The 26,334-nt window shown below is 52.7% G+C and overlaps 1 protein-coding gene across 2 annotated transcripts; it reads right to left on the reverse strand.

Annotated features, from left to right (window-relative positions):
• Positions 1-3,155: 3,155 nt before the first annotated feature.
• On the reverse strand, positions 3,156-26,015 carry SLC43A3 (solute carrier family 43 member 3). Of its 2 annotated transcripts, none has more exons than XM_030331968.1 (13): positions 25,947-26,015; positions 24,912-25,279; positions 24,541-24,670; positions 17,728-17,774; positions 16,309-16,385; positions 15,995-16,087; positions 13,703-13,842; positions 12,095-12,189; positions 10,597-10,770; positions 10,225-10,344; positions 6,326-6,512; positions 5,579-5,702; positions 3,156-4,316 (listed from the first exon to the last, which is right to left on the reverse strand). In XM_030331968.1, exons 2-13 carry the CDS (start codon positions 25,093-25,095, stop codon positions 4,215-4,217), a joined length of 1,473 nt encoding a protein of 490 aa, XP_030187828.1. In that variant the 5' UTR covers positions 25,096-25,279; positions 25,947-26,015; the 3' UTR covers positions 3,156-4,214. The 2 variants fall into 2 exon arrangements, with proteins under 2 accessions (XP_030187828.1, XP_030187827.1); XM_030331967.1 differs by having other exon boundaries at positions 10,597-10,788.
• Positions 26,016-26,334: the final 319 nt, after the last annotated feature.

Below are 26,334 nucleotides of genomic sequence, written 5' to 3' on the forward strand. Positions count from 1 at the left end.
GAAAGAGAGTGGGGTACAACATACCAAGATGTGCCCGAGGGGACACCCCAGAACAGGGTGGGGGGGGTAACTAAGGTGGGGCTGACATTTTTGACAACTATTTGATGGCAAAGAAGAGCTTATTTTAGTGATCGCACATACACAGTCACATGCCGGGGAGGAAACATGCCGGCAGGTTAACCGTGGCCATTTCTGAGGGGTGCAATTAACAAGGATACCCCTTTCTCACGCCCTTTGTGCTCTGACCGGTTTCACAACCACCATACGTTTCCTACGTAACAGCGAATGCAAAGAAAAGGCAACGTCTAAAATGCACGTGACCTTAGGAGTCAGGTCTGGATTGAAATACCCACGCCACAACGTGCCGCGTGCCCGTCTGAATGAGCTGGGACATGACTCGCCACGCGGAGCCTGACGTACCTGGTTCTTCATTTGTCAGATGGGGCCGATGGAAGGGGACTGACATGGTCACACTCTTCCTGAGGCCGTGGGCCATTCCTTACACTCTGTGTAAGGAGAACACTCTGGGTGTTCTCTGCCCCAGGCACACGCGACCTGACCTAAGGGTGGTGAGGACGGATTTGCCCCCGCCCCTCTCCCCCGAGGCTGGAGGCCAGACAGGTTGCACTGGGAGCCTGTCGCTGAGCAAAATCAAAACTTGTGAAACCCCTGAGTTGCTCACTTTGTTTGAAAGAGCCGTTGGGTCCGTGTGAGGAGGAAGTTGCAGGAAGAGGGCCCTCGTGACAGAAACAGGAGTCTGCGCCCATGGGCTGCTTCTCTTAGCTTACTCATCGTCCCCAGAAATCATCTCTACTCTCTCCGGAAAGAAGTGTTGTCTCCACTTCCTGGCCATCCAGATACTTTTTTTTTTTTTTTAAATAACAGCTCTATTGAGATATAATGCACATACCATGTAATTCGCCCATTTAAAGTGTATAATTCAGGGGCACCCAGGTGGCTCAGTCAGCTGAGCGTCTGACTTCGGCCCAGGTCACGGTCTCACGGTTCGTGAGTTTGAGCCCAGCGTCGGGCTCTGTGCTGATAGCTTGGAGCCTGGAGCCTACTTCGGATTCTGTGTCTCCCTCTCTCTCTGTCCCTTCCCAGCTCATGCTCGCACTCTGTCTCTGTCAAAAATAAGTAAACTTAAAAACAATTAAAAAAATAAAGTGTACAATTCAGTGGCATTTCGTATATTCTGAGGTGTATAATCATCACCGCTATCAATTTTAGAAAGCTGTCATCTCCCTAAAAAGAAAGCCCTCAGCCATTAGCAGTCACTACCTCTTGCCCCAGCCCTAGGCAATCACCAGTCCACTTCCTGCCTGTATAAATTTGCCTAATCTTGGACATGTCACATATGAATGGAGTCATGCTCTATTCAGTCTCCTGTGACTGACGTTTTCATTGCCACAATGTTTTCAAGGTTGCAGCATGCATTGGCTTCATTCTCTTTTATTGACAAGCAATATTCCATTGTATGCATATACCACATTAAAAAAATTTTTTAATGTTTATTTATTTTTGAGAGAGAGAGAGAGAGCAGGGGAGGGGCAGAGACAGAGGGAGACACAGAATCCAAAGCAGGGTCCAGGCTCTGAGCGGTCAGCACAGAGCCCGATGTGGGGCTTAAACTCTCGAACCGTGAACTCATGACCTGAGCCAAAGGCAGATGCTTAACTGACTGAGCCACCCAGGTGCCCCACATATGCCACATCGTATTTGTCCATTCACCAGTGACGGACACCAGGCATCCTTTCTGAATTTAATATATTACCATTAATGATAGCCGTGATCATGGAGCACCTGCCATACACAAGGCATTTGACCTAATTTCTAATCCTTGCAACTGCTCAGGGAGATGGGCTATTTCGCCCATCCTACAGATAAAGAAACGGAGATGTAGGGGTGAAGTGGCCCATCCGAGGTCCCACTAGTGACACAGCAAGAATCAAAGATGGGCTGGCCCAGGCCCCCAGTCCATGCTTTTCCCATTGCCCCATGCTGTCCCCACCCCCATGTGCTCTGCTCTCGCCTTCCAGTTGGCTGTGAGGCCAGAAAAAGAAAGAATCCTCTCATTCACCCTAACTGGGTGGCCAGCACGCATGAGTCAATGAGCCAGGTGACATCCAGAGGCCACCCCATGGGGGTCACTGCCCGGGTGATGAGACGTTGTCATGCAAGGAGACAGGTGCTGATCACCAGGAAGGGTACCGAGTGCTGGGAACTCATTGCTGCTAGATACCCTGAGGAAAGACTTTTAGAGGAGATGATGTTTTTAATATATTTTTTAATGTTTATTTATTTTTGAGAGAGAGACAGAGAGACAGAGAGAGTGCAAGCAGGGGAGGGGCAGAGAGAGAGAGAGACACAGAATCCAAAGCAGGCTCCAGACTCTGAGCTGTCAGCACAGAGCCCGAAGCAGGGCTCAAACTCACGAGCTGTGAGATCATAACCTGAGCCGAAGTCAGACGCCCAACTCACTGAGCCACCCAGGCACCCCCAGCGGAGAGGATATTTTGAGCAGAACCCAAGGGGACCAGGCAGACTGTCCAGGCAGCAGAGACAAGGCAAGCCTGTGCAGAGGAGCTGATGTGCTCCCAGACCCAGAGACCAGGAAGCTTGGTCCACGGGGATGTGTTCTGTCCTCCTAAAGGTGTGAGGTGAAGAGTACGGGGAGAAGTCAGAATCACACTGGGGGAGCCTGCGTGCCAGGCTGGTGTCCGAGCTGTGTCCCGTGGGCAGCAGGAAGCCACTGAAAGTTCTGAGCAAGATAACAAAGTAAAAGCCTTCCATTAGCTGTCTGTTTTCTCTGCTGTTTTCAGACCCAGGTTCCCAGGCCCCTGGAAATTCTCCTGCAGTTTCACAGAAGAGCTGGCTTCAGACTCTTGGGCATCTTCGTGCCTCCAGAACCTAGGACAGTGCCTGATGCACTGTAGCAGCTCAATAAACAGTAGTTGAATGAGTGAATGAATGAACAAATCAGTCTGCCTGACAGCCTCTCCCCCTCACCATCCTCTCCTAGTGCCTCTGCTTGCGTGTTCCAAATTCTCCATCTCACCCACCTACCCTCTCTCCCTCCCAGCCCCTCACCTTCTCCCCCCTGGCTACCCCTCTCCTTTCTGGTCATGAGTAAATAAAGGAACAAAACGCTCATGTCCTCCTGCCGTGTGCTAGGCAGCAGCAATGACTTTACTTTTTATTCTTCTTTTTTTTTTTTTTTTTTAGCAGCAATTACTTTAAATTCTCACAACAGCTCTCGGGGATAGAAATGATTAACTACACTTTGCAGGTGAGGAAATTGTGATTCACGGTGGTTACGGGACCTGCCCGGCGGCTGAGTGCCGGAACTGAGACTCACAGGGACCTTCTGATTCCATCTAGGGCTCTCGGCTGGGGGTGTGGAGTGTTGGGGGAGGGTGGGGAGGAAGAGGAGGCAAAGGAAGGAAGCATCAGGCCCATGTCCCAGGACCAGGAGAGTGGGTCCCGGTCTGAGGTTCCACCTCCGGGTCCAGCTGCTACACTGGGGATGCTGCACCCAGGTTCCTCTGCCCCACTCCCGCGGCCACTCCCCAGGCTGGAGCACCCCCCCCACCGGGGGAAGCCCAAGCAAGCACACATATGCACACACACGTGCACACAGGCACACAGCAGCCCAAAGCCGTGAGAGCCACACCAGTAGTTGCCTCGGGCAGAGAGATTTTATTTTTCTATAAGATTACTCCCCAGAGAAACGTTTTCTGTTATGCCCAACGTAAATAATAGAGGGAGCCCCCTCCAAGGGCCGGGCCCTGTCGCCAAGGTCACGACAACCGTACTCTTCACCTGGAAGCTTACCTGGCACAAAGGGCTCGACACACAGAGGCCTCACAGCCAAAGAGGTCCGAACAAGTAGGTGACAAACCTCCTCCCCATCACATCACCTCCCCTTAGACCGGGTGTCTACCAAGGTCATGTGCTTCCTGCTCCGAAACTAAGAACTTCCATGGGCCTTTGCTCTGGGTCCGTCTGACAGCAATCAGCGTGGCAACGGGGCCTCTTCTCTTGTTAATCTGGGTGTCAGCTGGCCGTGAAACGTCTTTTATTTTTTTAAAGAAACAGCAATGGCCAATTAATACCGGTAGCCTGGGCAGGCAGAGCGCGCCTGGACACGGGGTCCTCCAAGGTGGGGAAAGATTAGCAAAGCGTCCTCAGCGTGAAAAGCAAGAGCTTCGGAGCTAGGCAGTTGCAGGGGACTTCCGTTCCCGCCGGCACTCCCAGTACACCATAAAGGGGTGGACAAATGTCAAGACAGTGGCCAGCACCAGCATCACGTTCACCTGGCGGGGAGAGAGGGGAGGGGTGAGGTCCAGAACTCTGAGCAGCAGCCGCCACCAACAAAGGAACAGCCTTGACTTTTTCCTGAGACACTACAGTGCCCGGGGGGGGGGGGGGGGAGACTTCTTTTCCCCTCTGCCCGGAAGAGCAGAGTCGGGGAGGGATATTGTGCCCATTTCACAGATGAAGAAACAGAGGTCTTGAGAGCGCTCAACGACCTGCTCAAGGTCACACGGGAAGTTGGGGACAGTGGCTGGAACACACGTCTTCTGAATACGGTCAGACTCGCCGGAGGTCACAATCGAGGCACTCTCCTCAGTTCTGAAGTTCAGTCCCTTTTTCTTTTTTCTCCCAATGACTGACTTACGCTTCTGCTCTACACTTTGCTACCTTTTTTTTTTTTTAATTTTTATTTATTTCTGAGACAGAGAGAGACAGAGCATGAGTGAGAGAGGGGCAGAGAGAGAGGGAAACACAGAATCAGAAGCAGGCTCCAGGCTCTGAGCTGTCAGCACAGAGCCCGATGCAGGGCTCGAACTCACGGACCGTGAGATCATGACCTGAGCTGAAGTCAGACGCTTAACGGACTGAGCCACCCAGGCACCCCTTGCTACCCTTTTTTAAACGAGGCTAACAGAGCTGTGCAGTGGTCGGAATATGAAATTCAAAGTCAAACGATTTCTCTCCTTAGCTTTGTGCTTCTGAATGTCTAAGTCACAGAACCCAAATCCCTGAACTGATGTCTTCAATCTGCAGAGAGGTGAACCACCACACCAGCAGGGCTGGGCCTATGAGTACCCCTCCAGTGTGGGGATGCAGGGGTGAGGGTACAGAGCTCCCGGCCCTCGGAATAACCATGGAAGCCGATGCGTGTTGTAGTCCCAGGGCCGAGGCCAGGGCACCGCAAGCAGGAAATGTCTTTCAAGTCATCGGTTTTCATTTGAAATGTTGTGAGCACTTTACATTCTCTGCCAGAGCACGTCTGCTTGTTTCCACACACACAAAGACTATATTCTCCCCAAATCTCTTGGCAACCCCGCAGGTGAGTCGTGTGGTTTCAGGTACCCCTGCCTTGTGGCAGGGGTCCCCTGCTACCCCAGTTTGAGAAATAAGACCAAGGATGCCCCCATGTGCAGAAACATTCCTACAGGAACCATCTCAGCCAGATGTGGGGCGCCCCCTGCGGGGGCCCCGCTGAAGCACCCCAATCTAGATGTCCTTGCTGGCCTAAGGCCAGGGCCACGCCCCTCCCCACAGTACTCACGTAGAGCGGGTCGTTCTGGAGGGGTCCTTTGATGAAGGTGAAAATGGGGAACTGGAGCAGAGACACAATGGCTGACAAGGCCATCACCAGCCCAAAGAGCTTCCCAAAGTGCTCCGCAGGGAAACTGGGGAGAGAGACAAAACAGGGTTCCCGTGAGCTCCAGGAGCCCTCTTTCCAAGGAGGGGCCTGGCCGTGGTGGGCCCGTGGTGGCCACTTCTCCCAAGTCCCCCAGTCCTAGGCCTGGCTTCACTCACCCACACCCAACACCCACACAGCTCTTCCCCCCTCACCTTTGCTCAAACACAGAACACGGAGGAGGTATTGTGCGGGGCCCCGGGGAAACAGCAGGGACCCAGACACAGGCTGTGCCCACAGAGGTCTCAAGAAAAGACAGACACATGAACAGGTCAGTATTTGCTGGGTGATGGGTGCACTCTCAGAGGAAGCAGGACCAGAGTGCCAAGGGCACAAAGAAGGAAGACACTCTCTTTCTGACTCTGGGACAGTTGAACCGGAAGCGGGCCTTGGAGGGTGTACAGGTAGATAAGAGAGGCAGAGAGGAGAGCTGATATGAAGGCTCCAGTTCGTGAATGTTCTATCCCTCCCACCAGCTTCTCCCGCTACCCCACCCTCTACACCTGCTCCCAGACCCTGCCTCCCTCACTGGACCAGCCCCAGGTCCATCCAGCACACTTCCCTTTGCGCCCGCACGTCCCCGGTGGTGTTACGCACCCCAAGCCCACTTACGCGAGGGTGAGGAAGGCTGCGTTGCCCCCGTAGAGGAAGGAGCGGCTGATCACTTGCAGGATGAAAGTGACATACTGGAGGGGCAGGATGGGGACCGAGGCACAGAGGGCAAAGCCCAGGCACAGCAGAGACGTCAGAGCCAGAGAAGGCACCGCCGAGCGGAGAGCCACCGTCATGGCCGAGGACCCTGGTCCAAAGGAAAAAGAGGCTGTGCATGGAGGCGAGCACGGTGGAGGATGGGGAAGGGACACAAAGACACGAGAGGAAGTCAAGCCACCGTCCCCACCCCGCCAGCCGTCCGGGCAGAAACCTCTTCCTCCCACATGCTCATCTCCAATCCATCCCCCAGTTGCCATTCAAGTGCACCCACTGACTCCGCCTGGTCCGTGGGTCACGTGCTCTGCCCCCTCCAAGCCACAGCCATCTATTCCGTGTGGCTCTCGGGCGATGGCAACATCAGTGCCGCAGCCACAGGACGGATGGGCAGCAGCTGACGGGGCCAGAGGAGGCCGTGTCCCGGAGCCCCCTCGGGAGGGAGAGAGCTACGGGCCACGGCGTGCAGTGGGCGCCTTCACCCAAGAGAGGGCGAGACAAAATATAACGTGGATGTGCGTTACAATATCCTGTAATCATCTGCAACGGCACAATAATACTTCAGAGAATGCGGACTAGATACATATCTTCTGCATTTCTTTAAAAAGCCATAAAAATAATTACCTAAAGAAAGAGGGAATGAATGGGGGTCCAGGGAACAGGAAGGGAAAGGAAACTTCTTCAAATATATTGTTTCACAGCTTGGAAAAATAGAACTGTTTGCTAGTAAATGACTAAAAATACAATTAGGTGTGCCTGGGTGGCTCAGTGGGTTAAGCATCCGACTCCTGATTTCGGCTCAGGTCGTGATCTCGCAGTTCATGAGTTCAGGCCCCATGTCAGGCTCTGGGCTGACAGCCCGGAGCCTGCTTGGGATTCTCTCTCCCCCTCTCTCTCTGCCCCTCCCCTGCTTGCACTCTCTTTCTCTCTCCCAAAATAAATCAGCTTTAAAAAAAATTAAATTAAATTAAAAGAATAGGACGAAAACAAAGCAATCGCAAAAACTCAGAAACCAATGGACATGTATATATGTCAAGATGGTGACTCTTAAAACACAGTAATTTGACTGTACATCTCTTTGGGATATATCTTAAGGAGAAGGAAGGAAGGAAGGAAGGAAGGAAGGAAGGAAGGAAGGGCAACAGTACTCAGCAATCATTATTAATAGTACTGATATTGCGAAGCCAGCCATTATGTATAAGATATATTTTTAAAATACTATACATGTGTATATGTATACAGTGCACAGCATATAGAGAAAGTGTATACAGTATACGTAAATAGCATTATTTAGGAACTACGATTTTCAGAGGAAGAGAAAAGAGACACATATAAAATCAAGAAAGTAAACTTTGTTTTTTGGGTTTTTTTTTTAATGTTTACTTATTTATTTTGAGACAGAGACAGAGAGCACAAGAGTGCAAGCGGAGGAGAATCCCAAAGATTCTCCCAAGAATTTAGAAATTCTCATTTCTCCCAAGAAATTAGAAATCAGAACAGAGCCGGATGCAGGGTTCGATCTAACAAATGGTGAGATTGTGGCCTGAGCCGAAATCAAGAGTCAGACGTTTAACCGACTGAGCCACCCAGGTGCCCCAAGAAAGTAAACTTGGAATTAAAATGTTACCTCTCTCCAAGGCCTGGAAGCACAGACAACCCAGGAGAACTGGAAGTTCTAGCATCCAGACTGCAGTCTTTAAATACCATTTCCCACTTAAAGGGACCCAGGACTACTTGGGGAAATGACTGCTTCAGGTCCGGGGCAGGAAACTTACCCCGGGACACGGATCTGAACATGTCGCTGTGTTAGGGAGTAAGACAGTCTCTAAACCCACTGGGGCTGTGTGAAAGGACACAGACTCTGACCTGGTGGTTCCCAGTGGCCAAAGAAGATGGACCGATTCGAGCATAAAGAAGAATCGTGACAGACATGGATGGAAACGTGTCAAATATATTTAAATTGGTCTCTTTTTTTTTAATGTTTATTTGTTTTTGAGAGAGGGAGAGAGGCGGAGTAGGAGCAGGGGAGGGGCAGGGGGAGGCGCAGGGAGAGAGGCAGACAGAGAATCCCAAGCAGGCTCCGCAGTGTCAGCACAGAACCCGATGCGGGGCTCGAACTCAGGAGCTGTGAGATCATGACCTGAGCCAGAGTCGGACGCTTACCCGACTGAGCCACCCCGGCGCCCCTGTCAAATATATTTAAAATGAGACTTTAAAAGAGAAATGACGTTAAGAAATAAAGTAATGAACGAAACAACGGAGAAGTGACAGCTCATCACCTCTGGAGGTTGCTAGGGCACCAAGTCAGTACTCTGAAACTGGTAAACAGAGGAAAAGCCAAGCACTTATTTCAGGGTGCAAAGCCACCAATGAGGGAAAGCTTTTCTTTCGGGAGGAACTCTAGCAAGTAAAAGCAGAAGGAAAGACAGAAATAGAAAATCTCCATTTTGCAATCCTAATAAGATAATGGATCCCGGCAGTGATCGCCAGGAGCTACTAAAATCATTAGCCAAAAGGCTGATGGGAAGCTCGGTAATGGGTGCATCAGACTGGCAATGTCTGGACCCACTGATCAATCCTAACATCGTAAGAACAGACACAGCGAGTACCAGGGGCTGATAGGAACCAGAGGAAGCCCGAGGCTCCACCTCCGAAGCATGCTCCCAAAAAAATATTAAACTGCGTCTCCTCAAGCCTCCAATCTGCCTGTTTACAGGAAATACCCAATCAAAGAAACATTTTTAAATGATACCAAAGGATGCCAAATCCAATCTGGGGGAAATCTGACAGAGCAAATGACCCAGTTTCTTCAACAAATAAACAACAAGAAGAAACAAAAGGTGGGGGGAGGGGAGGGGACATACAAATGTAAAAAGATACGGAAGGCTCATCAACCAAATACACAGCGCAGACCCCGTGTGCATCCTAATTTGAACGAACCAACTGTAAAAAAAAGGCATATCTGAGGCAATTTGGGAAATCTGAACGGGACTGCATGTTAGATGGTATTAAGACATTATTGGGTTTTGTACGTGACCATGACATGACGGTACCGTTTACATAAAAAGGGCCTTGTTTTTAGAGACCCAGACTGAAGTATTTACAGAGGAAAGGATCTGATGCCTGAGATCTATCTCAAAACACACCAGCAGGGGTAGGAGGCACAGTGCAGGGGGAAGAGGGTACCTCAGAGGCCCCCTGTTCCTCTGGTCTCGGAATCCAAGGGTCTCATCCACGCTCCTTGGCTCAGCACCGCCTGCCCCTTGTTACCTCTCCCCCTTCAGCACCTTCTCTGTGCCCTGGGTCAGCCGGACATCCCCTCTGGGATTCCCCAGATTCCCCCACTATTTTGCTAGCTCCTTCACCACCCTGACCTCAGCGTATTCCTGGGCTGCTCTCCCAGGGCCCTCCTCTTCCTCTCCTCACTTCTTGCTCGTCCTTCAGGCCTCAGCTCAGAAGCCACTTCCTCCAGGAAGCCTTCCCTGACATCGTCCGCATCCTCACCCAGCACAGGCTTTGTGCCTGTGTGTCCCCATCGCCCCCACCCCGGGAGCTGACTGCATGGATGGCAACGTCTGATCGCCTGCCCTTCTCCATTCTCTATGCGGAGAACAGCTTGAGAACAAGGGCATCCCTGTCCCGTCCGCTGTGGAATCTGGAACTGTGGCTTGCACATAATTCACACTCCGTGACTAGTGGACAGATGAACACGGATGGATGCAAAAAGAGAAGGATTAAGAACAAAAGAGAAGGGGACTCTGGTCTTGCATGAAGATTCCTCCTCTTCCGGGTTCTCCAGGCCTCACCTGTGCTTTTCGCTTCCTTCTGGTACTTCTGCTTGAGGCGGTCCATGAGCAGGCCGTTCCAGGGGGCACACAGCACTCCGAAGAACTGAGTGATGGCGAAGGCGTTTGTGTAGGCGCTGACTGCACAGGGCAGACAGGGGGTGGCTGGTAAGAAACTTCCAGCACTGCCTTACGGGAGAGGACTCTCCCCACCTGCCTTTGCCCTGCCTGTCCCTCCTCCCCACACCCCTGCTCAGACCTTCCTCCAGACCACATAGCCCCACCGAGCTCAGTACGCACCCCCCCTACCCTGCCTCAAGGTTCCAAGTCCCCGGCAGGGACACAGAGGCGGGCTGCACCACCACCCCACCCACCCCCAGCCCTGCCACGTACCTAGCGCCCTGTCACCCTTGGCCAGGCTGGTGAGCAGAGAGTTGAGGGTGCCGATGAAGAGGTAATGCCACAGCTGTATCACAGACAGCCACACCAGGTGCCAGGCGAAGCGCTGAGAGAGAACATAGCTCCAGAAAGAGCGGGGCTCCTGCTGCTTCCCTGGTCCCAGCGCCTCTGATGGAGAGGAAGGATCTGGGCATAAATTACAAGGTAGGGGAGTGGGATGGGCAGGAGTGTAGGGGCCTCACGGGGCTGCCTAAGGAGTGAGCTCACCTTCTCTTGGCTTCCAGGCCTCATCTGGCGTGTTCTCCGAGCTGCCAGTAAACAGCACGTCCCCACCCCTATACCTTTGTTATCCCGGCCCCACCACCGTGAATGACCCACCCACGTCCCCCCTCCGTCTGCTGAAACCCCATCTGTCTTTCGCAGCTCGGATCCAATGACACTTCTTGCACCAACACTCTCCCAGCCAGGACGGGGAAGAGTAAGACAAGGAGAACAGAACGTTCGTTGGAGACGAGGTGAGGGTTAGTAGGCGGACAGCCACTGTCTCAGCAGCAACTCGCGCCCCTTCCCTTGCTTTCAGTACCAGGATCCCGAGTCTGTTCTGGAAATCGTCCCCTGCCTGAGTCCTCGTGGTCCGGGCGGGGCTGTGAATGACGTGTCCTGTTCCTCACCCAGGGTTGACCAATTCGATCGCTCTCCCTGGCGAGGCCGACTGGCTGTGATTTTAGTCCCCAGGGATCCCCAGGGGCATCCTGGTTCTCCTCTTCCCGGGGCCTGGCAAGTTCACGTTCCCCTTAATTTTGTGAGCTTTCCCAGAATCCTGTTCTTGCTTCTACCTTGTCGGCAGTGCTTTGGGATGTTTGTAACCGAAGCCCCAAAACAGAGGAAGGAAGGGAGGCGGCAAGGGGATGAGAGAGGGCGAAGGGGGAAGGGGGGGGGTTGGGCGGGACATCTACAGGCAACGGGACAAAAACAAGGCAGACTCAGGGACTGAGGGGTGGGAGGAGGGGAAGGCAAATGACCTGGGGGTTGGGAGGACGTCTAACGAGACTAGGAGAGAGAAGAGGGGCAGAAAGAGAAAGCACAGAGGTCTACGCCCTTCCATGGACCCTCTGTAAAAGGGAGGTGAGGTGGGGTGGAGAAGAACCCCCACATCCTCTTCTGGATGGACCGTTCCTTTTTTTTTAATTTTTTTAATGTTTATTTATTTTTGAGAGAGAGAGAGAGAGAGAGAGAGCATGAACAGGGAGGGGCAAAAAGAGAGGGAGACACAGAATCTGAAGCAAGATCCAGGCTCTGAGCCGTCAGCACAGAGGCTGACTCAGGGGTCGAACTCACGAATCATGAGATCATGACCTGAGCCGAAGTCAGACGCATAACTGACTGAGCCACCCAGGTGCTCCTGGATGGACCTTCCGTGACTCTGAGTCCCCGGGGCAGCTCTGCAGGCAGAGCACCAGGTCGGCTGCGGGGCTGAACCTGCAGGACTCACCTTCCTTTGCTGGAAGGGACTCCTTGGACTGCAGCTCCAGCTTTTCAGACTCTGCCGTTTTCTTCTCTTCCTCCCTGGCGTTCCCAGAGCACAGGCTATGGACACAGAAGCCCCCAGCCCAACCCCAGGACTGAGAGCTGAGCCTGAGATTCAGGCTGCAGGGACTCCCAAATTTCACCGCACAGGCCACAGCCCAGACCAGTCACAGCAGAATGTCTGGGCACAGGAGCCAGGCTTCCGTAACTTTTTTACATGTTTATTTTTTATTCACTTTTTTTTCAACGTTTATTTATTTTTGGGACAGAGAGAGACAGAGCATGAACGGGGGAGGGGCAGAGAGAGAGGGAGACACAGAATCGGAAACAGGCTCCAGGCTCCGAGCCGTCAGCCCAGAGCCCGACGCGGGGCTCGAACTCACGGACCGCGAGATCGTGACCTGGCTGAAGTCGGACGCTTAACCGACTGCGCCACCCAGGCGCCCCTTTTTATTCATTTTTGAGAGAGAGCGTGAGTGGGGCAGGGGCAGACAGGGAGGGAGACAAAGGATCCGCAGCAGGCTCCCAGATGACAGCAGAGCCCAACATGGGGCTCGAACTCACGAACCGTGAGATCATGACCTGAGCTGAAATCAAAAGTCGGACGCTTAACCGACAGAGCCACCCAGGCGCCCCAGGCTTCCTTTATCAAACCATATCATTGTCATTATCATTATCATTATCAAACCTTTATCATTATCAAACCATAATATGATTCTATTATGCAGCAAAGTTTGGGAACCACTGGAAGTGTGGGTAAAGTGGGCAAGGCCTGGGTTCAAATCCCAGTTCTGCCTCCTCCCAGCTATGGAAACTTGGCTCAGACTTAGCCCTCCTGAGCCTCATTTTTCTCACTTGGAAAGCGGAGATAAGGATATCTATCTGAGAGGATTATCATTCAGTGAAATCAGAGGGCACAAGGGGCGTGGCAAATAGTAAATGAGCACCAGTGAATGCCCCCCTCCCCCACTACCTGTGGTGCTAACTGGAAAAATGGTCACATTTCTGCACCTACTCTGTTCTCTAACCTTTGCAATGGGACTTTGCGGCTCTGTTTCCGCAGCCCCTGTATCGGGGCTGGCCTTGTGACCTGCTTCCGCCGAGGGAATGCAACAGAAGTGATATTGGGCCAATTCCAAGAAACCCTGTGCACGTCTGCACTGTTTCTTGGAACCCCGGAACTAGCCTAATGGAGGATGAGAGCCACGTGACCCAGACATCTTTGTCACCGTGAATGACTGCCAGACAAACCCCATATGAGGGAGGCCATCTTCACTAGGCAGCCCCCAGCTAGCCCACCAGATGACCAGAGGCATAAGTGAGCCTGTCAACACCATCCAGGTCTGTCTCTGATTAGTAGAACTAGCCAGCGACCCACAGACTCATGAAAAATAAGAAATGCTTAATGTTACTGAGTTTTGGAATAGTTTGTTACACAGCAATAGCTAGCTGATACACCCCCAGTCTAGTCCTCCTGTCCTGTGACAGGAGGTCACATCTGTCCCACCCCTGGCTTCCTGCCGCAGGTCAGGTGAAAGGTTCTGGCCCACGATCACCAGATCACAGTCCTTACCCGTAGCTGTAGTTCGAGGGCACCGGATAGGGGATGTGCCCTCGGGGCATCAGGAGGAAAGTACGCCCAACATGCCAGGCACTGAAGACGGAAAGGAAGATGAAGGAGGCCTTGAGGCTGATGCCTTGTTCATAAAGGAGCTGCAGAAGGAGAAGGGGAAAAGTCAGCATAACACCCATATTCATGGCAATCTTAGTTATAACATCCAAAAGTTCGAAGCAAACCATTTGCAGAGAAGTAGGTAAACGAACTGTGGCACGTACGTACAACGGGACCTTATTCACCCTTAAAGAGGAGGGAGGTTCTGACACGTGCTACAACATGGGTGAACTTGAGAACGCTCTCCCACGTGAAATAAGCCAGGCACAAAGGATAAATACTGCATGATTCCACGTGCATGAGGTACCTAGAGCAGTTCAACGCACAGAAACAGAAAACAGAAGGGCGGTGGCCTGGGGCTGGGGCAGGAGGGGGGACAGGAAGTCATTGTTTAACGGGTACAGAGTTTCTGTTTTACAAAGCTGAAAGGAGTCCTGGAGAGGGATGGTGGTCACGGTTGCACAACAGTGTGAACGACCTCAATGCCACTAAACTGCACACTTAAAAATGGTACAGATGGTAAATTTTATGTGATGTGTGTTTTAGCCCACAAAAAAGGTCAGTGTAAGAAGCACGGGCTGGAGCCCCAGCCTGTCACCGGCTCTTGCCTTCCACCCTGAACGCTGATCGAAGACGCCTGACCCACACACAGGCTCACCCTCACCCCATGGCTCAACCAGCAGGGGAGCCATCACGTCACCCGTCACCACGGCCTTGTAGAGTCTCCTAATGTGGCTTCTCAGAGACCTGCCAGCCTACTGCTTTTTTATCTTATTTAACAGCAGCCAAGTCCTTTCTCTCAAACAAAACTTTACACAAAAATTCAACTTATGAAACACATCGGCGGGAAGAACCCAGTCATCCTCCCCCTCGTTCTCCTTGGTGACCGACATAATATCAAAGAGAACCCCTCAGTGTTCCTCAACACCCAGTTTGAAAACCGTTGATGTAGCCCAATGTCCTCCTTTCACAGGGGGTGGAAGTGAGGTCCAGAGAGGTGCAATGAACTGCTCTAGGTCAGAGGAAGCGGCAGCAAGGTCAGATCAAATGGAGAACTCAGCTCCTGCTCTGTCATTCTCTCTCCTTCCACCTCTAAGGAGGGAAGAGAGAAAGGAAGGCACACCCAGGGGAAGGAGGGAGAACCAGGAAAGTGACGCTTATACCAGGGGGAGAGAGGCCTGGGTAAGTGCCCCTGGGGCTCAGTCTCTGGGTGCCCCTCCAAGCCAAGGCGCTCATGGGACTAAGCTAGTCTCATGTCTAGTAGTGACTCCCAGAGCTCCTCTTCTCTTTCCCGATGGCCCATGGGCTGTGCCAGCTGCCTCTGGCCTAACACAAAGCCCGGAGGGAAGTCCCAGGTTAGGCAGCTTCGAGTGTCAAAGACCCACACTCTTTCATTCCTTCCACTCAGTCATCCTTAGTGTCCTCCAGCTGGTTGCCTCATAATCACAGCATAGCTGCCACAGCTCTAGCTATCACATCCTGCCATCACAACATTCAAAGAGAAAAAGTGGGAAGGGGGGCCAAGGAGAAAGGCTTTCTGTCTGCTCCGCTCTCACCTTCCATCAGGGAGGGGAAATGTCCCCTAAACTCTTCCAGGACATACACCCTTCATCTCATTAACAAGGACTGGATAACATGACCACCTTTACCCATCACTAGCTAGGGGGACAGGGATTGCCGCAATTGGCTTAGATCAATGAGGGTTCATCCTCTGGGTTGGCACCTCACTGCCCAAATAGAATTGTTAGTAAGGAAGAAGGTGGAGTGGCTGCTGGGTGAGCCACTGATAACACTGGGAACGGCCCCTCCCCTACCCCCTGAGCCCCCAAATCAGCCTGTAGGAGAGCTGGAGAGGCCTCTGTGTCTGCCCCCGCTGCTCCCACCAGCTACCTCTCCCCTTTTTTGTCCAAATCAGAAGCTCACAGGTGCAAACACCCCACTCCAAAGGGCTCCCAGCCTCGGCCTAGCACCAGCCGGGGCACATCATAGCCTCTCCCCAAAACTCCTAGGTAGGCATAAAGAGCCTAATCACTACCAGGTGAGGCTCTAGCAGCAGACAGGTCCGGGCTCAAGTTCAAGAGTCACGTTTACTGGCTGCAGGAGGGTCGAAGGAAAGAAATCATGCAAAGTTCACAAGACAAGTGCCTGGCACGGGTAAGTGTTCCATAAATGTTGCTAACGGATATTTTTTACCTTAATGATGAGGAAGACAGCCGAGGAGGAGTCAAATGCTCCATTGTAGAGCGTGATGATGGTCGAGCGGTGTTTACCAAATAGGTTCCCAACCTAGAGAACACATGAATCACGTATTTGTCCGTGAAACAGTATTTCCTGTGCACCCAGCATGCACCAGGCCCTTACTCTACCCAGACCCATCTCCATCCCAGGAGCCGCTGCCCTGGCTTGAGCCAACCCCACAGGAGGTAGCCAATGCGGAAAAGCGCTTGTCCCTCCCTCCACCCTCCCCAACCTCCCGCCAGGTGCCTGGCATTAGGGCAGGCTCACACCTGCAGGTTGGTGATCAGGAACAAGATTCCTCCGACAGTGAGCATGGGCATGGCCAGGAAGAGCAGGAAGGCCGAGTCTGGAACAGTCAAAGACAGAGGTGGGGGTCATGTCACAGTGCAACCCAAACATGGGGCCCCAGACTCTGGCTCCCACCTGCTCCGAATTCCCAACAATCCTGGGGTCAGGGCCCCAATGCCAGCCAGCCTTCTAGCATCCTCTGAGAATCTTAAGATAGTGGTCAGGGCTCCCCCAAATGTCCCTACAGAGGGACCCTGTGGAGGTCTCCTGAGCCACTTCTTCCCCACAGAAGGTGGTCCTCGGTCTGTAGCAGACCTGCACGCCTACAGGCAGAGGCAAGACTCAAAGCGAAGCCACTGTTCCCTTCCCTCATTAAGCCACAACAGCCCCTCTCTTTATGGTTGATATTGCCAGGGAGAGAAGCCTGGATTCGGCCCCCAAGGCCAGCCTCTAACTTACTGCATGACTTTGAGCTGGATTCCGAATCTGTGACTCAGTCACCTTATCTGTTAAATGGGAATAACCGTCTTTGCTCTTCCTATCTTACGGGGTGCTGTGAAATCCGAGCACGAAATGGCCATGGACTGTGTTTCCCTGGTTCATTAAACTTGGAGCACTTGGCCAGCACAACCAAGACACCAGGAAAGAGCACTTCCCCTTACAAGTCTTCGCAAGGCGTCTCTCTCCAGCCTCAGTTTTCTCCTCTACACAATGGGAGAAGAGGAGAATGAACCTGACTGAAATTCCCAGACCGTGGAAATTTTCTATGTCCGTAAACCGGTAAAATTTGAGACAAAAACTTTTAACTACGACAGGGTTGTTGACTTTTGCCCTACTAAGTAAGGGTATTTTCAAAAAGAACCACCTTCCATACTATCCTTTTGTTTTAAAAAGAGAACACATGAGCCTGGGTGGCTCAGTTGGTTAAGTGTCTGACTTCAGCTCAGGTTGTGATCTCAAGGTCTGTGAGTTCGAGCCCCTCATCAGGCTCTGGGCTGACAGCTCAGAGCCTGGAGCCTGCTTCGGATTCTGTGTCTCCCTCTCCCTCTGCCCCTCCCCCACCTGCACTCTGTGTCTCTCTCTATCTCAAAAGTAAATAAACATTTAAAAAATAATAATAAAATAAAAGGAGAACACATTAACACGGACAAGATGAAGGACGGAATCTTTCAAATAAATTCTTCTCTCTGAAGCAATCCCTCCATTGTCCTTATTTTTTTTGCATTCTCAGTAGACTAGACTGGTTTCATAGACTGGCAATCACTCCCTCAAAGATTCTTTCAAGCTCAAAGTCTGTGGATCTCTGATAATTGTGGGGGTCAGTGTTTCCTACCCATCAGCTTCCCATCTACCAAGCGCCCCTGACCTTGTGTCCCTCCCACCCATCTGATAGCACTCACCTGCAGAGATGAAGGCTATGGTGAGGGTGGCACTGGTATAGAGAAATCTGAAACATACAATGGGAGATGGAAAATGATGTCAAGAAAAGACAGAGAAGATAGAGCCAAGGTCCTCCCACTTGGGGTCCCAACAGCCAATCCCTTGGAGAAAGGGATTAGGGCCTGGTCTACAAAGCAAAACTTTGAGTTCTAATTCCTCCTTGCTGTGTGATCTTGGGTAAGGCACTGCCCTTCTCTGGGCCTCTGGAGCCTTTTCTATATAAGGAAATGAATGGACTCTTCTAGAAATTCTAGGTCACTGTGATTTCAGGACCCACAATCCCAAGGTTATGGGGATCTCTTAGCAGTTTGGGGGTCTTGCAAAGCATGGGGTAAGAGAAGCCATGCCTAAGTGTGATGTTTTGGTTTACAATAGGAAATACACATTTGGTCCTTGTCCCCAGTGCCTGACACAGGGCTCCTAAAACACCTGTAAATTCTTCAGGGATAAGAGCATGAAGAGCATCTTTGTTCTAATCAGGTGACTCTGGGTCGGCTCCTGGATGGCTCCGGGTGGGGGGCTGGTCACCAGAAAGACCAAGCCAGTATTAGAAACTTGGTATTTTTAGCCCTGCCCCCCACTTCTGCAAAAGGTGGAAAGGGTCTGGAAATGATGAATAGGGCTGGAAATGATTAATAATTGATCAAGCCTACGTGAGGAGACCTTCTGGGCTGGTATAGACAACCACAGGCTGAGGGGATGTCACAGCCCAGACTTCACCAGAACAAAAGTTCCTGTGCTCAGGATTGTCCCAGACCTCACCCTACATATCTATTCATCTGGCTGTTTATCTGTATCCTTTATCATGTCCTTTAATAAACTGGTAAACATAAGTAAATGTTTCCTTGGGTTCTGCGAGCTATTCTAGAAAATAATCCAGTCCAAGGGAAAGGCAGTCATGGGAACGTCTGATTTGTAGCCAAGTGAGACCAAAGTTGTGGGTGAGTTGGGGACCTACCACCTGTGATCGGCATCTGAAGTTGGGGGGCAGACTCATGGGACCCAGCCCTTAAACTGGGGGATCTGAGGCTCCAGGTAGATGGTGTCAGAGCTGAGTTACATTGTAGGACACCCAGCTGGTGTCACAGAATTGCAGGGTTTGGGAAACCCCACACACGTGTGGTGACCGGACGTGTCAGGAAGGCAGTGTTCTGTTGAAAGTCAAGGAGCAATGCAGGAGGCGATATGTAGGATTTTCCAATACGGTTGGTGTCAGTGAAGCGGGAGTTGCTAGAACGGCCCAGGCTCAAAGAAACATGTGCGTCCAGAAAGAGAAAGGACGAAAGCATGGGGGATGAAGAGCCCCTGGCTCCTGGGTTGTGGAGCAGTGGCTGCAGTATAATCAGTCACTAAAGGGAAAAGTTACCAACCGAATTCAGAAATGGAGCCAACTCCTGGGGAGCGGGTTCACCAAAGTGCAAAGTAATAAGCAAAAGCTGAAACGTACAAGCTCTTGGTTACCGGGATCCGTGATAGCAAAGACGAAATTAAAAGAGTGCCGGCCCAGATCCTCATGCTAGACCGAGGTCAGATTTGGGGCACTCTGAGCTTCGGCCATTAGCCTCCAAGTCACCCCCAAAGGAAAAATTATGCAGGAGCAACAGAAAGTTCCTCTAAGACCTCTGGTCCCCAAGAAGGTAGTCCGTGTGGGAGGAGGCAAAGCCACGGACCTGGATGGTGGCGGGGAGGAGTGGCATGGTGCAAAGGAGTTGCTACATTTTGTGGGTGGGTACCCTCGGCTTCCTGGGGATCCTTTACTGAAATGGGCTAGGTCAGTGACTGACCTGGGGGCTGTGTCCTGGGTTTTGAATGCAGCAGACTGGAAGTGCATGGGTCTGGGTTGATGCAGGACCCAGTAGCTTGTTATGGAACAATCCACACACACGGGAGGTTATTCCTGAGGGCACAGCCAGCCCGGTGGACTGGATAGAAACCACTGTAAGGTGGTGTCCCCCTACAAATGGAACAGTCCAGATGGGGCAGCTGATCCCCTTTGTGTGCAAGCTGTGCGGGAGTGGCTTGATGGTGACCTGTGCCCAGATCTCAGAGGTAAATGCTGTGGTGAAGGGGGCCCCTTTCACATGGGCACCCCATAAAAACCTATTGCTGCAAAAGGACAAAAAACAGTTTGGAAAGGCTTATTGAATCGCTGGCTCAGCTTCCCCTCCTGGGTCTTATAGATGCTAATAAATATATCAGGTCAATTAACAGAAGAATGGGGAAAGGGGGAGGAGAGGATCAAGAGACTGGTCTTAGAAGAGTAGAAATTTTTTAACAGTTATTAAGGAATAAGGTGAGGAAAGCAAATCCCAATGGGGGTGGAACAGAGAGGAAACAGAGGAGAGTCATGAGGTCATCCCCGGAGGGTGGAAATCTACAGAGGGTTATAGAGATGTGCAATAAAGGAAATGGACATTTGATAAGGTTAAAAGGTGTTAATACAACACTGCCTAAGGCAGCAGGCAGGGAGCCAAAGGGACCCCTGATGGCTCCCAGCATTAAAGTGCCTGCACACAAGTCCGTGCTATTCATCCCCATTTACAAAAATGTTAAAAGCCAGAAGCCAGGGGCACCTGGGTGGCTCAGTTGGTTAAGCGTCCAACTTTGGCTCAGGTCACGATCTCACAGTTCGTGGGCTCCAGCCCCGTGTCAGGGTCTGTGCTAACAGCTCAGAGCCTGGAGCCTGGTTCAGATTCTGTGTCTCCCTCTCTCTCTCTGCCCCTCCTCTGCTCTCTCTCTCTCTCTCTCTCAAAAATACACATTAAGGGGAATAAAAACGCTATGAAAGTTGGGCTGTTTAAACAAGCGTTCTGTAAAGAAGTTGTGTCTACCTCACCTGATGTCTTATGAGAATGCATACTCTGCCTGGCCGGGAACCCTTCCCGTATCTGATGTGGGAAAGCAGCTGCTGACAAAGTCCTAAGGAGGCTCCGGGTAGGAAGAGAAGGGTTGATGGAAGAAAGGGTAAACGTTCATAGGAGACCCAGCACGTTGGGACAGGCTTTGTGAGAATGCTGGCCTCTCCTTTACCTGAACTGTATTATGGGGGTGGCCGCTGTGTGTGTCCAGGCAGGGACACGTCTAGCCCTGTAGACGGGAAGGCGTGTGAATCTGCCCTTCGTGTTAACGGAGCATGTTAAATGGGAGCCAGTGAGACTGCCTGAGCCCAGACGGTGTGGAATAGGAGGTGGAGTACTGGTAGAAGACAAATGCTCTGTGCCATGACCTTATGGGGAGCGTAAACTGGGACTCATGGCAAAAGTCTGCGGTTACCTCCCAGCGACAATGACTGGCATCTCGGACAAGGGAATTTCCGTTTGAGGGGCATCTATTGTCTTGCTCTCAGACATTAACTGAATCCACACAGATAACTGAAGTACATCAAATGATCTTAAAACAGGAAATACCCACAATGTCTAGCATGATGTCGGAGAAATGCTCTAATGGGGACAGCAATGCCCAGAAGAATTCCATACTAAAAATAGCAATGGTTAAACAGGATCGTGTTGCCTGGGGACGGCACGGAGGAGACACCACGGACAGGGAGCCTCTTTTCCCCTAAGGCGGACTCTGGAACCATGTGGGGAACAGATGGAGTCTACCGTCCCCTTGGACGGTGCCCTCTAAAGAACTCTCGATTAACCAACAAAGAGCGACTTGGCTGTGTTCCAAGATGAATGGACAGCATCCTATTTGGAAGGCCCGCACTCTGATCCAAAAAGGTACAGACAGATCAGCTCAGGGGGCTCAATGAACTGCATGCTGCTGTCCTAGCAGAGAGGAAAGACATCTACAATGGAAAAGGCCCCGACCTTCGGGTTCTTACTGACCCAGTGGCCTGGCCATAGGGTCACGTAGGAGGACACTGGAAACCTGGCCATACAGGGCACAGCCCTATGGAAATCCCTACGGCATCTGAGGGGTGCACTAAGATAAGAGAACAGGCTTTATGTGAAGGGGTTGTCTCTCTTTCACCCGACTGTCTTTTTTTTTTTTTTTAATGTTTTTATTTATTTTTGAGACAGAGAGAGACAGAGCATGAGTGGGGGAGGGGCAGAGAGAGAGGCTCAGAGCCCGACCCGGGGCTTGAACTCACAGACCATGAGATTGTGACCTGAGCTGAAGTCGGACGCTTAACCGACTGAGCCACCCAGGCGCCCCTCACCCGACTGTCTTAAGGGGGGTGGACGCTACGTCTGAACGGGGACCGTTTCCCCTAGCTAGCACGGTGGCTAGGGGAATTCTCCCTCCCTCACACAGTGGCCACAGGGCCAGTACAGCCACGACAAGGGCTGGACGCAGGGATGATTCCTAAGCAAGAAACTATGTTTTTCACCGTCATGTTAGAATTCCTAAGGGCCTAGTGGGGCAGACCTGCTGTCCCTCTATCTGCCAAATTTGGGACTGACGGTGAATGCCACCACACTGCCTGGTGGGAAAGACAGCCCGCTGGTTCTGTCCCTGTGTAACCTTGCCCTGTCTGAAAGGGGGTGGGGTGAGAGGGAGGCACTTGCTGGACGGGTGCTTCTGCCTGTGATCCAGATCCACACGGTGGCCAAACTGAACACCCCTTCCAAAGGTGGAAGTGCTAGGGTATGGACGGAGAAAGGGAAAGGTAGCCGGTAAGGGGATGAATAAGCGGGCTCTGTGACGAGGGGAATCCAGTGTTACACGAACGCTTCGAAAGCGGCTCAGGGGGCGCCTGGGTGGCGCAGTCGGTTGAGCGTCCGACTTCAGCCAGGTCACGATCTCGCGGTCCGTGAGTTCGAGCCCCGCGTCAGGCTCTGGGCTGATGGCTCAGAGCCTGGAGCCTGTTTCCGATTCTGTGTCTCCCTCTCTCTCTGCCCCTCCCCCGTTCATGCTCTGTCTCTCTCTGTCCCAAAAATAAATAAACGTTGAAAAAAAAAAAATTAAAAAAAAAAAAAAAAAAAAAGAAAGCGGCTCAGGGCAAGAGGGCATGTTGCCTTAGCTCAATGATACCAGACGCCTGAAAGGTAAAGGTATATAATGCCGAGACCACGCCTGCTTTTGGAACCTGACAAGATCAAATGGAAGCCTGTGCATAAGTGGCCCTGGGAGACACTTTCAGATGCTACAACGAGGGCCTGGGTAGTTATTCATGACTGAATGTGTTTCGGATAAAGTGCCGGTATCTTTTGACCTTTATGATCGTTTCTGCTACAAGGGACCCACGTTCAAAGACCAGGAGTGCACTGTGGCATTGTGGTTTATCATAAGAAATGCATTATTTGGTCTTTGTCCCGGATCCCTGACACAGGGCTCCTAAAACCCTTGTAAACTCGATGACAAGGGCACTAGGAACATTTTTTCTTCCAATGGGGTGACTCCAGGAGGCTCCCGCACAGCTCCTAAATGGGCACTGGTCACTGGAAAGACTAAGCCATGATTGGAAGTTTGGGAGTCTTCAGCTGCCCTCACTCTACTTCTCTAGAGAGGGGAGGGGGCCTGGAAACGGTTAATACTCGATCAAGCCTACATGAAGAAACCTCCATAAAATCCCGATAGGATGGGGCTCAGAGTGCTTCCGAACCTGTATCTTTCATCTGTATCCTTTATCTGATCCTTTAATAAACTGCTAGAACATAAGTGTTTCCCTGAGTCCTGTGCACTGTTCTAGCAAATAATCCAGCCCAGGAGGGAGAAGGTCACGGGAACCTCCGATTTGGGGCCAAGTCGGACCAAAGCTGGGGGTAACCTGAGGGGCCTGCTCCTTGCAATCGGCATGTGAAATGGGGGGCAGTCTTGTGGGACCCGGCCCTGAACCTGCAGGATCTGACGCCTTCTCCAGGTAGATAGCGTCAGAGCCGGCCTAAATGGTAGGACACCAGCTGACGTCACAGAATTGCTTCGTGTGGGGGAAAAACCCCACATACTTGGTGACCTGATGTGTCCGAAGTAAGTGTTCTATGTGAAAGCAAAAGGGAAACGCAGGAAGGACAGAGTTTTTCCGAACATCCGAAGGCCAGAGGGGAGGGAGGGGACAAAGGAAAGGGTGGGAAGGAGACAGGGAGCCAAGGACCAAGACAGACTGAGATAAAGTCTTTCTATAGACAAAGTCTTAAAGAGCAGAAACTGGCTTTATCAGGCAGCCCTGCAGTCCCTCCATCTGATGGCTCATTTCCCATGCATGTGCCAGGAGGCACCTGCTCTGGGTCCTATCAAGGCCTCAGCAGGCCACTGCTTATCGCTGAAGCTGGCCAGCTGCAATGCCACCCTGTACGGGCAAGGCGAGGTCCCTGACCCTCCGTGAAACCCCCACGGTCTCCCCTCCAATCAGGGGGTCGGGCACTCCCACCACTGGGGATACCCAGGAGACCTTACTAAGTGTCTGGGGAGTGACAGGGGTAGATGGTGAGGAGGATGACAATGAAGCCTGGGGGACCTGGATGTGAGGTCTTGTTGGACATATAGACAAGGATCCCTGGGGTGAAGGCAGAGTGACCATTTTAGGTTCCGTGATGTTAACCCAGGCACCAGGCCAGCCCTCACCGGAAGTGGGCCCGGGCTCCTGCTCAACTTGAATTTACATTCACATGAAACGGAGGAAGAACAGGGCAGAGGAAAGGGAAGTAGGGGTGCAGGGAAGAGGGTGGATCCACACAGAGTCCACATCCTGGGATATTTCTGACAGCTGCCAGGACGGGGCCGGGCAGCGCGGCCCAATTGCCTGACCGGGTCCCCCTCCAGGCGAGGCCGCTCCCGGAAGAATTCCTCTTGCCTATGTCTGCCCAGGCCGGGCCTTTGGCACTTACATGGCTATGAGGCGAGCCACGGTGGTCTTGAACCTGTCAAAGATGTAGCCGGCAGGGAATGTCATGAAGTTGTTCATGAAGGACCCCAGGGTGAAGATAAGTGAGAACCTCTCATCCTGGGCTTTGCAGTCTGGAGGAGAGAAAGGGGAGATCTCAGGGAGTTGACATGTGACAGCCCCTAATTACCCCTTGGGGGCTGGTACATCCCTCCCCAGGTACCTCTTAGACCAAGGTCAGGGAGTTGGTGGGGAGGCGCACACTCCTTTCTGCTCAGCACAGAGAGGCTGGCGGTGTGGGCAGGGGGTGGGGTCCCTCCTGCCCCTTCCTACTGCCTGGAAACCACACTCTGCCTCCCTAAGGACGTCCCTTACCAGGCTGCGCCGTGAAGTTGCCCGTGGCCCCGGCATCTGGTTCACACAGCTCGTCAAAGTAATGCTCTGCTTTGAAGACGTACACCAGTGATGCCCAGCCGAAGAGGACGCCTGCAAAGCCGAGGCATTCCAGCAGCCCTGTCAGCAGGGTGGCCACTCGGAGACACAGACCCTGGCCTTGCATGGCCTGAGCTGAAGCCGGTCCCCAAATCTCACGGGGGGCCTCCCGTGCTGACCACAGGAGCTTCGAGGGCTGGCCTTCTGAGCACTTGGAAAATTCCTCTGGCAAGCCCTTCTGTTCAAGGAGGCTGTGGTTCTGGCTGTTTCGGGCCTGAGCAAAAAACCGGCAGTGGGAGACTGTCCGGATCCTGTAAAATAAGGCGGAGGCTGCTTGGCTCCGGGGGGGGGGGGGACTTGGGGGAAAGGTAGAGGTGGAAGGAGGGTTCCCCGGAGGGGTGGGGAGAGAGGCCAGCTGTTAGAAACAGCTGCAAAAAAGCCTCTCTGCCCCACATTGGCAGCACGTGGGGAAGGAGGAACTGAGCCCAGGTCTGGGGACCGTCCACAGAAATAGTAACAGCGGCAATTCCAGAGGGGGGGTGACACTTCGTATATGTCCTCACAAAGTCTCGAACAACCTGGCAAAGTTAGCGTTTTGTTTTCTTCAGTTTACTGACAAGGGAATAACAGGTCCAGGGGATGTTGTCAACTTGCCCAAGGTCACGTGGGCTAGTTAGTCACAGCACAAGCCAGTGGAAAGCCTAAAATATCACACTCCAGCGGGACCTTCCCTGACCCGGGCTAGGACTCCTCCTGCCTCTCCACGTGTCACCCTCTGCCGCGTGTCACTCTCTGCCCAAAGGGAGCCCCGGGGGACCCGGGACCCTTGCGCACCCGCACCCCCACCGGCACCCCCACCGGCACCCCCTCCGGCACCTGCACCTCCCTCCCAAGCTCCCTGAGAAGGCGCCGCAGGGGTCCTTGGCCTCCGCTCCCCCCCCCCCGTCCCCCCCTCGCCGCGTGGCCCCAGCGCCCTACCCGGCAGGCCGCCTCGCTGGGACTCCCCTGCCACCCCGCGCCCTGCGGCTTTTGGATTCGCGCCTCTCGCCCGCCCCTCCCAGCCCCGCCCTCACCCCCACCCCCCACCCCCGCCTTGCTCCAGTCCGGAAGGGCCCTGACCAGCGGGGGGCGGTGTCTGGGGAGGTCCACCCCCGCCCCCCCCCCCCCCCCCCCCCCCCCCCCCCCGTCACTTCCTTTCTCCCTTGCTCACAGTTTTGGCCCTTGGATCTCCAGTCCGTTATCTCCCGCCAGCCCCAGCGGTGTGTGTTTTCCTCTCTCTATCCTCTTCAGCAGTCTGGCCCCTTTGCCCGTCCGCCCCATCCCTAACCAAATTAGTTTCAAAACGGTTGCTCGCGCAAGCAGACCC

The sequence above is a fragment of the Lynx canadensis genome, chromosome D1, assembly GCF_007474595.2.
Source record: "Lynx canadensis isolate LIC74 chromosome D1, mLynCan4.pri.v2, whole genome shotgun sequence".
NCBI classification, from domain to species: domain Eukaryota; kingdom Metazoa; phylum Chordata; class Mammalia; order Carnivora; family Felidae; genus Lynx; species Lynx canadensis.

What these genes read in the sequence shown, in the direction of transcription:
- SLC43A3 (XM_030331967.1), bottom strand. Translation starts at nt 25,095, where the DNA reads ATGCAAGGCCAGGGTCTGTGTCTCCGAGTGGCCACCCTGCTGACAGGG. An exon ending in CTGTCTTCCTCATCATTAAG is followed by an intron (nt 13,843 to 15,994) that starts GTAAAAAATATC and finishes CTCCTTCTGCAG; the next exon opens with CTCCTTTATGAACAAGGCAT. An exon ending in TCCAGAACGACCCGCTCTAC is followed by an intron (nt 4,317 to 5,578) that starts GTGAGTACTGTG and finishes TCTCCCCGCCAG; the next exon opens with GTGAACGTGATGCTGGTGCT.